This window comes from Semicossyphus pulcher, unplaced genomic scaffold (assembly GCF_022749685.1).
Source record: "Semicossyphus pulcher isolate SPU_LCO1_2020_fin unplaced genomic scaffold, fSemPul1.0.p SCAF_18, whole genome shotgun sequence".
NCBI lineage: Eukaryota > Metazoa > Chordata > Actinopteri > Labriformes > Labridae > Semicossyphus > Semicossyphus pulcher.
The window spans coordinates 21,327,378-21,343,504 of record NW_027211691.1 but is presented as its reverse complement, the minus strand read 5'-3'; the positions used below and the strand labels follow the sequence as shown (position 1 = coordinate 21,343,504).

The 16,127-nt window shown below is 43.0% G+C and overlaps 1 protein-coding gene across 1 annotated transcript; it reads right to left on the bottom strand.

Moving 5' to 3' along the window:
- Positions 1–7,198: 7,198 nt before the first annotated feature.
- and1 (actinodin1) lies at positions 7,199–12,732 on the bottom strand. The gene is made up of 6 exons (XM_069667064.1): positions 12,660–12,732; positions 10,807–10,851; positions 9,395–9,546; positions 8,712–9,125; positions 8,311–8,559; positions 7,199–8,197 (listed from the first exon to the last, which is right to left on the bottom strand). The coding sequence occupies exons 1-6, from the start codon at positions 12,730–12,732 to the stop codon at positions 7,199–7,201; spliced, it is 1,932 nt and encodes a 643-aa protein (XP_069523165.1).
- Positions 12,733–16,127: the final 3,395 nt, after the last annotated feature.

Sequence of the window (16,127 nt, the reverse complement as noted above, 5' to 3'; positions counted from 1 at the left end):
GTGGACGTCACACATGCGACACTGTCTGGATATCTGGGAAGTGTGCTCCCGCAATTACCGTTTATCACCATAGGTGCCGCCTAAAGAGAACGAAACTGAGCTCTTGAAGATAACGTTACCGTGTTTATTTTACACCTAAAGCTAACCAAGTATTCTTCAGTGGTCAACGGTGTCAAATCTGTAAAAGCGAATAATTATGCTACCAGCGTTAGGAGGAGCTAAGCATGTCTCTTTTTTGTGGTTGCTGAGATTTAAAAATGTACGCTGTGTCAAAACGCTGTCACTCTTTGCCTCGCCTATTAGACACATTCTTGATGTACAGCTGCTATCAACAACGGAGGAGAAATAAATACAGCCTGTCCCCAAGCATCCCACATACCCATGGGTCAGCCCTCTTTCTCTAAGTGCCTCGGCCTCTCTTTTTCAGAGCAATGATTGTACTTGTATTTCAACAGATATTTCATATCCCAGCAAACAGACACAGCCACAAAGTCTTAGCTGAAATAATACAACACACCCGAAAGAGCTTATAAGTGCTCTTCAGATTGGCAATTTACAGAAAAGCGGCTGCCATTTTCAGCGGGGACAAAAGCGCTTTAGTGTACACAAGCTAAATCGATCCAAACTGTGACCGCTTCATTGTCAGCTACGTCTGTTTCTGTCACTGTCCACCTGTTACCAACGATTGACACTCGACCTACTCTGTCACACAGGTATGAGGACATGTTGTTATGACACACTAATGAGGACTTTTCTATGTTTCTCAGGATATTAAAGGGCATTAAGTCAACTGTGACCTTAACCGTCTCCACTGCTGACCAGAAGGAGCAGCGGGAACATCGCTTATTATCTGAACCGACTCACCTCCAACAGTCACAGATGATTTAGTGCCGTACAGGTCTGTATGACAAATCTAGCTCTGACGTAGAGGGAGAAGAGGAAGAAGAGGGAGCGATAATTTAATACTGAGCCGTTTATCCTTCCCGTTGTGACATCTTTAAATCATGACGTGCGCGGGAATATTTCTGTACATGGAGACACTCGGCCTTTTAGGAAGACGCCTGATGTCTCTGTGTCTTTAACCCTTCTCCTCATCATTAACTCTTCTCCTTTCTTTTTATCTTCCGTCTCCTCTGGTGGACCCCCTCCACAGCCCCGAGGCTTCATTAGGAGAGTTTTTTCAGCTCTGAACACAAGATGACACCTCTTTCTTTTTTGTGACACATCGCTCTGACATACCATCTCAGCTTGTGAGTCATTTCTAGCTGTCCGTTAGAAAAGCCTAAAGCTTTCTCAGGTTTTGAGGTGATGTAATTTCAGTAGAGTGGAGCAAAAGCATCTCCATTATTATTAAGGGGAGAAAAGTTATAGATTTGCACTGTCTTTTTAAAATGATTTATACTTATGAGTGATCCTTCTGTCCCCACAACCAGGAGATGTATTTAGGTATTTAAGCAACTGACAAAACCTTTGATTCTAATCAGCTGAACCTGTTGCTGTTAAATATTTTGCTGCCTGCAACCCATTTTAAAGTTATAATATCAAAGATCTATGGCCCCTATGGCGATAAACGATAATTGCAGGAGCACACTTCCCAGATATCCAGACAGTGCTGCATGTGTGACGTCCACGGTTGGCTCCGGTTGTAACTCTTGATTTTCCTCGCTGACGGTCGCTTTCCTTTTTAGACTGTTTGCTTCATCTGAGCGTCGAGTTTGTTTCTTTTTCTTTGGATTTTCACTTCTTGTTGAAGTTGTATCTGTAGTCATCCATCTTTTCTTTGTTCAGCCATAGTAGATTACTGTTTACTCACAACGCTTGCAGAGAGCAGAGAAGCAGCCGCTTAGCTCCGCCTACCCTCTCTGGCAGACCAACCACTGCTGGGTGATGGAGAACGCGTCACTAACTGGGCGCCGCTTGGGATTTTTTCCTCGAAAGTTGCTCCAGACAGCCGGTCCGTAATACTGCAAATGCAAAGGCGTTTAGTGAATAGGCATTGCTTTTAGTCTTTTAGTCATAATGTTTTTATAATGATATTAATAAGATATTTAACAGATATAAAGACAATATTACCAGTCTATCTTTTAGTAAATTAGGCCTCTCTGATTCAGTGTGCCTTGTCTTTGTTTAAAGTGTTGCATTTATCATCATGTCCAGTGTGCTGTCAGGAAAGGGGGGGGTGGGACGCAGGTGCAGACCCAGGGGTGTCTCAAAGTTATCCCAGAGGGATAACCACAAAATCACAGTAGCGATAGATTGGAAAGGGGAGGAAAAAGACAACGAAACTGTATAGAGCCGCTACATGCTTCCTTCATGAAATAAAGCACTAAAGTGATTAACTAAATCACCGCTGTCAAACAGCTGACTCAAAACCAAATTGTCCAGGAGACTCAGAAAACTCGAAGCTAAAGGCAAAGGCTGCTTGGGAGGCCTTTGATAACCCAAAAGGCTGGAGTCACACAAACTCTCCAGCACCCCAAATTATCCCCTGGGAAACAATTGACCACAAATACACACAAAGTTCTGAGTTGGTGTTTGCAGATACACTGACAACTAGAGAAGCCACACGGAGAACCTCTCACTACCTCTGAAGGTGAGATAATGAGTCAGCACAGGGCACTGGAGACTCAGGGTATATGAAGACTCCCCACACCTGGGCTTAATCAAAGCCAATCAGTGCCACACACACCTGATTGCAGTGAGTTGATTCTTTCACCACTCTCACAGGGCCGAAAGGTTGAGTGCCCTCACATGTGCTGGACAGTTGAAAAGTTGAAGACTAAACTCTTTCAAGACTTTCAAGGACTCAAATACATTTGGCCAACTTTAGACAAAATGCCGAGGCTTTTATTCTTGTTTGAAGAAGCGTTACAGATCAAAACTTGTTGATATTTTTAGAGCACTTCAAATGGTTTTGTTCTCCATGTTGCTGCATTCTGATCAGGCTGAAAATCAATAAAGTCCAAAACAAACCAAGTTTGAGAGAAACACTGAAATCTCACATTTCTGCACCAGGAGAAGAGCTTCATCCTGTTAACCCGGATACTGGCTTTAAAGTCGAGGTGAAATGAAAAATGTCATTTTAATCCTTTAAGATCACATCCCCGGTAATATTGTGCATCTATTTGACAATAAAGGCCAAAAAAAATACAGAAAATCCATTTCTTCTTATTCTTATATCAAAATCTGATCATTTTTTCTTCCGGTAAAACTAAATTTCACGCGTGCTTACGTAAGTTAGCACCAAACAATTTCAACCAATCAATCTGCAACATTTAGCCGCAGAGCACCAAGAATCCTCGGTCAGTTAGCTAGCTACTGCGCTGTGGAGAACGTCTGTCTACGCCCACTTCTCAACTATCAAATCAAATCCCTCTAATGATATGTCCCGCCTGCACGTCCTGTTTCACTCGGAAATACGTCACGATACGGAAGCTAGATACTCTCGAAATGCCGTTTCAGCTCGACTTTAAGTCTGATATGTAACAAGGAAACTGTCTCCAACACAGCATAGAATGTTCTACCTGTTCCTTTGATCATGTAACTCCGTTAACAATGGCAGACAGTTTCTAGTTAACACTTTAAAATCTGAAGTAAAACCTGGCAAGTCAGGTCAATTTTATTTATACAGTCCAATAATTGCAAATCACAGATATGCCTTTGGGGGCTTTACAATCTGCACATCATGTGACCCCGTCTGTGTTTAAACCCTTTATTTTAGATCAGGGGAAACTACCTCCAAAACACCCTTAAATGGGGAAAATAATGCTGGAGAAATATATCCTAAATTTATAATAAAAATATTGCAGAAATTGTCATAAAAAGCAAACTGCATCAAGAGCAAGTTAAAAAACTATTATGATAATATGTTCTTGCAGAAAGGCCTCATAGTCGGTAACTTAAGGTCTCCATTTGTAAATGTAAGGTGGTATTAAACGTCTTGAGTGTGAATAATGCATTGACGTAACAAGTAATGGCAGGTCAGAGGTGGTAAAGATGTAAAAGAAGGACTGTAATTAGTTTGACAGTCTGGTCTATTGTTAGTCTTTGACTAATAATCAGGCTTGACTGTTGTTGACAGCAGTGACGTACATGCAGCTCGTCTTCTGTTACAACAGCAGCCACAAGGGGGAGTCCTGACTTACTGTGTGTGTGTGTGTGTGTGTGTGTGTGTGTGTGTGTGTGTGTGTGTGTGTTTGAGGCCTTGCAGGGGGTATGACTTTGCCAGCAGCTGGAGGCGGAATCACTCAGATATATTTAGGAGTGTCGTTTGCTTCATGCACTTGCTTGAGTTTGTCTCATGCTGTCTTCCGTTTGATAACTTCCTCTTCATCGTCTTTCGCCCTGCAGGAGTCCAAAAGCAGACGTACAGGCGGAGGCCTTTTTCTCTTTGCGGCGTTCTGATGTCTACCTTGTGCTCTCTCTCTCTCTTTACAGTATTTTATCTGCTTTTTTAAAGGAAACACATGCTCCACTAACCTGTCACAGACCTCTGCTTAATGTAGTGACTCGCATTAGCGTCAAGGAAGTTATGTTTATATAGTTATTTGTGTCTCCAAAGGGAGTCACAGAAGCCTGGTCTAATTACAATCACTTTACCTCCCTGAGACTCTACGCTGCCCCTCTGTGTCTAACAACAAAATGCAAACCGACATGCTGTCAAATCGTTATCTGCCCAGCTTTTACTTTAATTTGTGTTTTTTTACTGGTTCTTTTTAATAGTTCATTAAAAGTTTGTTTAATTTGGTTTCGTATTGTTTGTTATTTGGCTGCAGCCCACCCTGAGGCTCTGAATAAAACAGTTTTATTTGTGACATTTCTTGTTTGCTGTTTTTGCTGCATGAAACCTGAGAGTGAGGTTCCTTTCTGAAAGTAGTAATCTCGAAGATCTCGGCCTACCCCTCTCTGGCAGACCAACCACTGCTGGCTGATGGGAAACGCGTCACTAACTGGGCGCCGCTTGTGATTGTTTTCCACGAAAGTCGCCACAGACACCCAGTCTGTAATACTGCAAATGCAAAGGCTTTCATCAGGGGGCCATAGGCTCCGTCACCATTGTGTTGCCTCATTCGGTTAACAGACATTTATTTACATAGAGATTATCAGAAGGCCTTTTCTGTAACCTCAAAGTAAAGTTATGTATTGCTTTAGCTCACGACCTCTGACAGCCTCAGGAATCTCCAGACACTGTTCAAATAAACTCTTCAAAAGAAGCTTTTTATGAAACACTGAAGAAAAGTTGGTCCCCAGAATCGTAAATAACTTTCATCTTTGGTTGTTTAGAAGGTCATTTGCTGTCAGATTTGGCATTTGTGAAAGTCTGTATCTCATCCGCCTTTATAAGATTGGATTGGCATTTACACAACTTCACAGCGTCTAACTCAGATGATGGAACTGAAGACTTCTAAAAACCTGTTGTACTTCCGCTTACTTATCTTGATGTGTGTTTTATCAGTCAATACTCAAGCTAATTGATAATAATAAATTTTTTATTGATTGTATCCTTTGACAGGATTAACAGTAAATACATACTATAATGAACAGGCAGATTTGGGGTTAACATCTCTCTTTCTCGAAGGGTCCACAGTGACGATGATAACTGTGGTGAATCCTTTTAAAAAGTAGTTTTTCTTCAACTGTCTAACCACAACAAGAGCTTCTCTACGGACCTGGACTTAAATGGCTGCTGCGGTTAACGTGTCTGAGAGCTCTCGGATCAATAAAGTCGAGCCTCTGCTCTTTGTGGCCCCGGCACCTCACGCTGTGTGTACGTGGAGATGGAGAGATTCAGCAAAGCAAAAGAAATCCCTTTTAAAAAAACAGGCTTTAATGCTCATCTGTGAAAGTTCCAAGTTTTGTTTGAGTTTGCTGACAAACAAACCTGAAAATCAACTTGTTTATGACATTTCAATGAAGAAGCAGCACCAGGGAATTCTGATTGGGGGAGCTATTTACTTTTGACCAAACAAAAAATACCAAATAATATTACAACAGAAAAAAGATTCAGTTGTCTCTGGTATTCTGAACAATTATATACATAAGACAAAGCATTTTTATTGAAAGGAGTTGAAACCAAAACTTACATTTAAAAGAGAATTCCACTGCCATTTTAGAGTCCGCCATCTCGCTTAAATTGGCGAGCAATGAATCTTGAGATACATTGAGCTGCAAAGGACGCACCCAATGGATCCTTCGTGGCCAGGGAAATGGAGGACGCATTTGTCGGCCGCATTTGAAGGAGCCTTTGAAATGGGACAGTGCAACTGTGACGCAATCGGCCTTCAAATATGTCCGCCGAAGGATGCAGAGCCTGAATTGGGACACAGCTTATGTCACTTTGGTGTGCCGATCTAATCATCTAGCGCCATCATCAGGTCATATCTTAAATTTGTTCAATACTCATGAGTAAATACTACTTAAGTTTACTGCTGAATAGCAAATGTTAGCATGCTAACAAGCTAACCTACATCCAAATTTTAGCAAAGTCATTGTTAACTTAGCTTGTAGCTCAAAGCTCTACTGTAGTACATCCTCATAGAGCTACTAGCAAAGCTACTGACTGTTACCTGTCCCCAAACTTTATGAAGTATAGTACTATTTCAATAGAGTACCCTTTAATTAATGTCCTAAATTCATGTACCTACATTCAGAAATTCTTAACAACACATGTTTTTGCTTTGTAAATTCCTCGCCACATGTTTTGTCATTGGGCCTGTCCGTGACATGATTCAGTGAATGAAATGCAAAACGCAGCTTTCTAGAGCTTTTTATTAGAACATTCAAATGAAAAAAAACTTTACATAAACCATCACAAACAAAAAGCAACAAACAAATACAAAAATGTGAGATGCATAGATACAGAAGCAAAGCTGAGCTATGAGGAGTCTTAACACATTCGAGTGGTTTGAAGAGGTGGACGCGGAAACTGGAAAGCAGTAGGTCAAAGCAACAGGTCTAAAGCAGCTAAAGAGACGAAAACTTTGCAGGAACACGCTCTGCTTTTTGAGCGTGCTCCGACGGCTGGAAGCTATGTGTAGATGTACGCGCGTGTACTCGCTCATTGGGTCCATAGGCTTCTCTCGTGTCCCATATCTGGTCCAGGTAGGACTAACTGCGTGAGGCGATCAAGGGCTAAGCTACAAGAACGCACGGGACTGTGTCTTCATGTCCATCTACATGCATGGGAATGTTAGCATGTTTATTTCTTGCGGTAGTCATCTGCATAGGCTCTGTGATCATCCTGCTCTGGGTACTGGTCTCCGTAGCGCCTCAGTATGTCCTGGAGGCTGGGCATGCCCTGTGAGATTGGCTGGTAGGGCATGTGGGGCTCCTCCTGGCCGCTCTGGTAGGGTTCGGCCTCGTATGGATCCTGTTCCTGCTGCTCGCTCGCTGCTGCCACCTGGTGTTGGTCCTCCTCAGTGTGATGCTCGGGCTGGGCCTTGGGCTCTGGCTCGTAGCGACGAAGGCGGCAGTCAGGGTCGTGCTCTGGGTCGCAGTGTGGGTTGGAGGGCTCCAGGACTCCATTTCGGGTTCCATCAGCGTTCAGGTGGGGCTCATAAGCTTCAGCTGAATACGGGATTTGGCGATGAACTCCAGAGCGAGGATTGTTGGGCTTCACAGGGAAGCATTCACGATCGTAGCCGATGAAGCAGTCAAAGCCCTCCTTAGTTTTACCTGGGGGACCAAGAGGGTGGCGCTCCTGCTTGGGTGGCTCTTCATAATTGGGACTGGAAAAAGGGAACTGCTGCCTGGGGGTGGGAGGACCGCGGCGATGCATGGCAGCTGCAGCCTCACGGATTGCTGAGAAAGGATCGTTGGGGTCGGACTCTGGAGCAGCCTCCATGCGTGGAGCATATGGGTCACTTGCTTGAGCTTGGGCCATGAATTGGCGCAGAAGTGCATATGGATCATTCGCTGTAGGAGCAGCTGGGGCGCTAGCCTGGCGATACATAGCATAGGGATCATTAACTCTGTTAGCATTAGCATAAGCATCCCTAAACATGGCATAGGGATCGTGGCTCTGCTCAGCTGCAGGAGGGGCAGCATGAATGGCAGCAGCCTCTTCTCTTTCCTCAGTTTTGTAGGACTCAGGTGGAGTGGCAAATCTGGTGGCGGTAAGAGGATTGCAGCCGTCTTCAAAAAGAGGGTTGCAGGATCCGGGGCCAGCAGGGGCAGGAGGGTTAGGGGCGCGGGGAGCCTGAAAGGAAGACCGTAAGTCATGATTATCCAGGCAAAGATGCAAATGAGAATATAAAATTACAGAAAGGAGATGTTTAAATCTGTATCACAGTAATAGATAAGGCATACCACAAGGGAGGCAGCATAAGCACAGACGGGGTCACGGGGATCACAGTTGGGGTACTGCAGGTAGAGACCAGAGGGGGCTTTCTGTACCAGTTTAGCTTTGCATTTAGGGTCTTTGCTGGGGTCACAGCCAAGGTGAGCGTAGGAAGGCGGAGGTCCAGCAGAGGGTGCATAACCGTGGGCTGCTCTCAGGTGGTACTGCAGACACTCTATATCTTCAGCGCCGCAGACACGCAGCAGCTTAGCCTTCTGCTCCTGAAACATGACAAACAGGCGGAAATGGTATCTGGGTCTCATTAGGGTTAAAGAAACTACTGTATCTTGCAGTTTAAAGACACAGTGTAGATTTAAGGTAAAAGAAGCATCTTTCAACTTATTTTGATATATGACACTGTCAGAAAGCATACCTTGGAAAGGAAGGGAGCTGCAGATGGAGAATAGTAGTAATACCCGGACTGTGGGTCCTGGGCTGGAGCTGCAGACTTGACGTAGAGAGGGGCGGGGGCCTTCACTGGTGCCGGTGCTGGAGTGGCAACTGGGATCACCAGGGGCAGGTATGGGCTCTTGCCCTGGAGCAAAGCAGCATACAGGCAGTAGGCATCCTTGGTGGGGTCACACGTTTTCACGGGTGCAGGCTTTGGGGGCTCTGGTTTTGGTTTTGGCCTGCTGGTGTAGGAGGCCACGCAGTTGGGGTCTTCGGAGTCAGAGCAGGACTTGTAGATTTCACCTAGATGGCGCAGGTAGGCCTTGTAGGAGCGACGTCCCTCAGCACGGTTCTTGTTCTGGAGGTAGGCCAGGTAGATGCGGTCCATCTCCTGAACCTGAGAAGGAGGGGGAGTTTTTTTCAGATGATGCCCGGACATTATAGCAAAGAGTGATTTTATACCTCACTGATCCCATTCCCAAATTCTGTCCCTTTTCAAAGTTCTGTTGTCCTCTTAAAGGCCAGCATTGAGCAAAGCAGCTGTGGTCAGTTTTAGCTAGCATGAATTGAAATTCTTGCTGCACAAAAGAAACCAGCTTTCAATATCACATAGTTTTGTCAGCCTTTCCTGTGCTTGCCTTTGTGTGGGTTTGTGTGTTTACTTACTGCATCCTGGTTTCCGTTGTCTGTGAAGAACTTGTACCAGCCCCAGAAGTCGGAGTTCTGTTTATACCAGCTGATGTTCCTGCGGTTGCGGATCAGTCTCCTGTGTAACTCTGCAGCAGCCGCCCTCTCCTGGATACTTTCTCCCGCTGAGGCTAGAAAAGAAAAGAGACGGCACTGCTGATCCCATGGCTTCAGCACTCACTCGAGCATCAAACTCAAGGACTTTCTTCTGACTTATAAAGTTTCTAAAAGACATTGAAGGCCTCAAACTTGTTTATTGGGGGGTTTGACATCATTAAGCCACAATTATTTGTACTTGTCAAGTAAAGTACTGCCATATCTTTTTATCCGTCACAGGGTTAAGTGTTGATGCTACATTGAAGCAAGGTGATGTGCGGTGATGAATTTGGGTGTTGGTCTTTAATCTTAAAGTACTTACATGGACTCATTTTTCAAGAACTCTGACAGTATTTCATCGCTGTGAAATTGCCACCTTATACTTTTTATAAAAAAGTATAAAGCCCATTCAGGGTGGGAAGCTCAAAAGCTGCTTTAATGTACTGCTGTATTCCAGGTTTGCAAATTATAGAGCGATTTTTTTTTATCATTTCACTGCTTTGAAATCTGCTTGATCAGCAAACTGAAAAGACAATGAAGAGTGAAAATCTTATTAAATTAACGTTCCTGTTAGTTAGCTAACATTTCTCTTATTTAGTCAACATTCCTGTTAGTTAGCTAACATTTCTCATTTAGCATTGTTGTTAGTTAGTTAGCTAACATTTCACCTATTTAGTCAACATTCTTGTTAGTCAGCTAACATTTCTCTTATTTAGTTAACATTCCTGTAAGTTGGCTAACATTTCTCATTTAGTTAATATTGTTGTTAACATTGTTGTTAGCTTTTGAAAATAAGCTAACATTTTTGTTATTAAGGTGAATACTCCTGCTAGTTAGCTAACATTTCTCTTATTTTGTAAGTATTTTTGTAAGTAAGCTAACACTTTTCTTATTAAGGTAAAAACTCCTGCTATTAGCTAACATTTCTCTTATTATTCTTACTTATCCGTAAGTTATCAGACATTTCCATTAGCTAGCTAACATTTCCAGTAAATATGAAACATTCATTTTAGCTCACAAGTGGTTGCATGGTAACTTTAGGCATTTTCTTAAATTAGCAACTGAGTCATCAAATATGCCAATGGACCAATGTTTCTGATTTTAACTTTCAATTGTCTTTTTTAGTCGCTGACACTCTGGGGCTCGTGAAATTATAGCAATTTGTCGGATTGTCAGCTATAAAAACCATTTAACTCTGAAACTGAGGTCCCCGCCATGGTGTGACATCAGATAAAATTGGCGGTTGTGTGAACATGGTAAAAGTGTATGCAGTGAGATAAAATTCACATATTTACCATCTCCTTTCTGCTTCTGCACAACGGGTCCAGCAGACAAGAATGCTACAAACAGAGAAAAGCAAAAACAGATGTAAATTTCAATATTTACTAAAGTTGTCTTTAAGTTTTGGTCATTTCTAACTCTTTCTATTCTTACTTTTAAAGGTTTCTGTAATACATTAGTAATATTATGACATTAAACCTCAAATACTTAAAAGGCAGATATTATTCATTAAACAGGACAGGGGTAATTGGCTCTGCCTGAAGCGCCGGCAACTGCAGCTCTTTGTAGATTTTATAGGTGAGCCTGTAACATCAAACCCCATGCTGCGTTTTCAAAGAGCTGTGTTTGCACTTGTGTGTGTGTCTGTGTGTGTACGTATGTGCACTGTTTGACCCCATGCAGCTGAGGGAAAGGCAGATTCGGCTCTGCTCGGGGTTTCTTTCATCTCCACAGGGAAAAGGTGTTAATGCCTTACAGAAGGAGAGGAAGAAGAGAAGGGGAGAACAGGTTTAAAGAGAGATCCAGAGGGGATAATTCAGGGTTATGCGACGCGTGTCGGAAGAGGGAAAATGGCAATCTCCTGATTAAAAAAAAGAGTTTTGAGAAGCTTTGATGGAGTAATCAGGAAGATGTGATGTGCACTGAAGCGAGGAAGGTCACAGACGGCTGGTAACAAGCATGAATTTGAGGAAAGAATCAAAGAAAGTTGAAGGTGACCCGAGGTGATGGAGCGATGTGTTGGAGGGAGAGGAGGGGGGGCTAAATGATGCTGTCTCAGTGTATCCGCTGTACTGTTTCCTTCTTTACGAGCCTGTAAAATACTAGCTGGCACATCTGGAAACAGCAGAGCTTTAAGAGGGCAGAGGAGGAGGCGATGCTGACAGGTACTAATTTTTTACAGGACGAGGAACGATCAAAGAAACTCCTCCTACTTCTCTCTTTTTTTCCCTTTTAAACATCACGCCGTGCGATTTTAAAAACCATCTTTAAAGGAAAAATAAGCTCTGCCCCTTTGTAAATGTGCCAATCATGTGGAAACAGGTGGCGGAGGAGCAGTCTGTCTTTATGTCGAAGCTTTATAGGTGATATATGAACACCACAGGCTGCGTTAGAGGGCAACATTATGATATAAAGACGCACAGATGAGTCACAATCCCTCTTAGCCAGCGTGGCGGTGACATGATCCATGACCATGACCTGGTGAAGGGCAGAGACCCTGAGCAGTCCAACTAAGCCTCAGCCTGAAACCTTGAAGTGTAGATGGTGAAGCTATAACTCAAGTAGAATGTATTTATTAAGAAATAAGCAGGGTTACACTGAGGCTGGGGAGCAAACACAGGAGCAAAATACAGACTGTATGTTATTTTATACTTTTATTCTACTGCTTTATGATCTGCTTAAAAAATAATGATGCACTGTTATAGATTAAGTCATTAAACTTTGCTTTATTTAAACCAGCAACAACATTAACTGCTATAAAATAAGGAATGCATCCGTAATGATAGAATACAATCTCTCCAACAGTGGTGATTTTGCCGTCTAATAAGTACTTTTTATACTTTATTTTGCTGCAGATTATATAGCGTAAACTCATAATTCAAAATTACCCTGTCGTTTTATTTAATCCAGACATAAAAGCTCTAAATTAGGACATTATTTGCAGCCCCCAACAGTACAGAAAACACTTAAAGATACCTCCAGTTCAATGACATTCAAGTGCTTTCTGTAGTGAGTCCTGTGTGGGAAATATCTCAGTGTGGTACTTTTACTTATGTAAATAATCTAAATACTTCCCCCAAAGCTGATGTTTGCATATGTTTCAGTTTAATCCATGTTACAGGTGGTTACAGATTGTCTGTGTACTCACCGGGCAGCAGAATGAGAGCCAGCAGTGTGGTGACAAACACGCCAGTGAAACTGGTTTTCCTCCTTCCAGCCATGACTTCACCTCCTCCTCTCTCCTGCCAAACATGAAAAAAACATTTGAAATGATGCTTTCCTACCAAAACATCACAATCACATTGGAGCCTTAAAATCTTCACAACAAATGAAACATTACCCTGACTTTCTTGGATAAAGTTGACAAGATCTTTTAACTCTGCTGCATATTTAGGAGCAGATCTCAAACCAAGCGCCCTAAAAGATGTTCGGTTACCTGCAGGAGTGCTCGAGAAACTTATTAAAGGTTTTACATTTCTACTCCAATCACGACCTGAGCTAGCTCACACCTGGAGAGCTGCTGAAGTGACCCCTGCAGCTTGTGAGTGAACTAAACAAACATGTTGACACAAGGCTCCTGGAGGCTGCAGCTTTACTTGTTTGTTGTCGTAAAAAAAGACAAACCAGGTGTTGTTTAGGGCTCAAACTTGACTCCAACCTGAACTTGAATCCCTGGAAAGTCCCTGAAGTAAGCAGCAGAATCACAGGAGTTTTCTTACCTGTGGTTAGCTTATCGGCGTGTCTGTCTGCGGATCCAGATGTGGACTCAAATGAAGCCTGATGACTCGGTCCAACTGGGCTCAAACACTAAGTGTGTGTGTTTATGTGTGTGTGATGGCGGCTCCTGCTGCACCCTGTCCCTGCGGCCCTTCTGACAGACTGCCCTGACGGAGGGATCGGGCGAGGGTTTTAAACCGAACACACACACACACACATGCAACAAGCACTCATTAACATGCACAGAGAAGAATCACACGCAGGGAACCACCTGAGGGGGTCAAGGGCCACCGCAAGGAGACGCCCGATTGGTTGGAAAACTTTCAGAAAGTTTCAGCCAATTGGAGGAACCGTAATTAAAGACAGGAGAAGAGAGAAGGTGGGAGGGCTTGAAGTGAAGATGGAGACGTGGAAAGGTACGAGAAGTTGTTTTTGGAAGTAAACACACTTTAGGATTAATTATTGTTACAGAAAATCAAGTTTCAGGTCAGAAATTAGACTCTGGATGTTGTTTTTTTGGATGCAATATTCCCTCGAGCGCAGAAAAAACAAGACAAAAGGGTGAGAGAAGAAAGAATAAACATCAGGAAATAATGAGGGGGGAGCTGAGGTGCCACATAAGCACTTTGAGAGACCCTCAATGAGGGCCAAACCACAGCCTCTGTCTAAACCTGAACACACACACACATGCAGGGGACAGCTGGTCTACACATGAGGAATTTGTTAATCTACAGTTTCCTCCTCACTTTAACTGTGTTCAGGCATGCCAGCCGTGTAAGACACATGCACACTGATTTTAGTGGCTCTCTACAAACGCCCGTGTATAGCTGCAGCCGTGCGGCGCGTGATGCAATATCAGCACATCTGACTGGATCGGCTCGTAATTCCTTTATGACTCTGGAGTCTGATGAGGTTTGAGTCCAGGCCGGGGTCTGAGGAGGTTTTATTAGATTATGCAAGAAAATATGACTTATTTCTTTACACCAAAAGTGATTAAATCCAAAATAAATCATGTTTATTGAGGACAAAATGAGTTTTTAATCTGAGGAGAGCTCAGAGAGAGGACGCACTTTGTATTATCTTTGGAAGATGGCCACAATGTGAACACCAGCTCTGTTGCATGTGTGAACTTCATCATATCGACAATACACTGTTGACTATACTGAACACTGTATATTATATTTGTTGTTGTTTTTTCGTAATATTCAGCCGTTTTTTAAAGTTTGAAATTGCTCCATTAATTGCAATTTAGGGATCAATCTTAAAGTAATAATCTCGAAGATTTTCATGTAAATAAATGTCTGTTAAGTCACTATCTATCACTGAATGAGGCAACACAATGGTGATTGAGCCTATGGCCCACTGATGGAAGCCTTTGCATTTGCAGTATTACCGACTGTCAGTGCAACTCGTGAATAAGATCCCAAGAAGCGCCCAGTTAGTGACGCGTTTTCCATCAGCCAGCAGTGGTTGGTCTGTCAGAGAGGGTAGGCGGAGCTAAGCGGCTGCTTTTCCAGTCTCTGCAAGTGTTGCGAGTAAACAGTAATCTACTATGGCTGAACAAACAAAGAAAAGATGGATGACTACAGATACAACTTCAACAATAAGTGAAAATCCAAAGAAAAGAAACAAACTCGACGCTCAGATGAAGCAAACAGTCTAAAAAGGAAAGCGACCGTCAGCCAGGAAAATCAAGAGTTACAACCGGAGCCAACCGTGGACGTCACACATGCAACACCATCTGGATATCTGGGAAGTGTGCTCCCGCAATTACCGTTTATCACCACAGGTGCCGCCAAAGAGAAGAAACTGAGATCTTAAAGATTACCACTTTAACTGTCAGTCGCCTGGAAACATGAGCAAACAAAGCATCAACTGTAGTTACATTTAAATTCAAACATTACTTAATTCTGATTGGTGCATGGAGTCATGTGACATCATCACATTCCTAATGAGCCCAGTCTACTTCAAACCATTTAAATACAGTAAAAAAAATGTTCCTATTTTATCATACATTTCTACAGGATCTTGTTGCTTGCAGTCGGACGCTGGTTGAGAAAACACACCTGACTGTTTAACAGCGCTCCAGCAGACAGAGCTCATTCAGACGAGGTGGTGGCAGCAGTTAGAGGACGTGTCCTCCTCATTTAACACGTCAACGTGGGGAGGAAAAACTGTTACATGGAGATTCTCAAGTACAAGTATCACCAAACTGTCCTCCAGAAGGTGTTGGTTAGGGTTGAGGTTCGTTGCTCTGTGCCGGTCAAGTTCTTTCACACACACCCAGTGAATGTAACAAAGTGTGTTTACCATGTATCATCTATCATTTGTGTTTAGTTACTGTTCTTGTGGCTAAAGGGGAGATAATTCCTGCAGGAAGGTTTCTTTAGTGTGTGGAAGACATTCCTCGATGATGGAGGTTGTTGTGTATACCAATTTAAAGTACATGTGTAGTAAAAATGATCACATTTGAACTTAATATGAACCCCTAAGTTCATAAGGTCAATACAATCTGTCTAAGTCTGAAAAAGAAGGGATTCTGATCTGAGTTAAGTCAAATTTAAGCTTTTTTTAATCCCTCTCATGAATGATACCCGACTGCTTCTCTACAGTTTGGTTCAGACTGATTTTACTGCACCTGAACACGACCGCTTTATTCGCTCTGCGTTTTTTAACATTTCCACATTTTTTGCAGCCCCCTTTTCCTGTCCCGTCCCGTCCCGTCCGAGCATTTAGCGGTCACGTTAACACTGTATCTCGTATGTAATTAACGTTCACCAACAGGTGTTTCGCAGAGCCCGCAAACCTGCAATCCAGCCAGGAGCAGATTGAAACACGACGCCGCCAAAACCATACTCATAATTTTCTCTGAAGCAGGAATGTGAGGGATCCTCAGAAT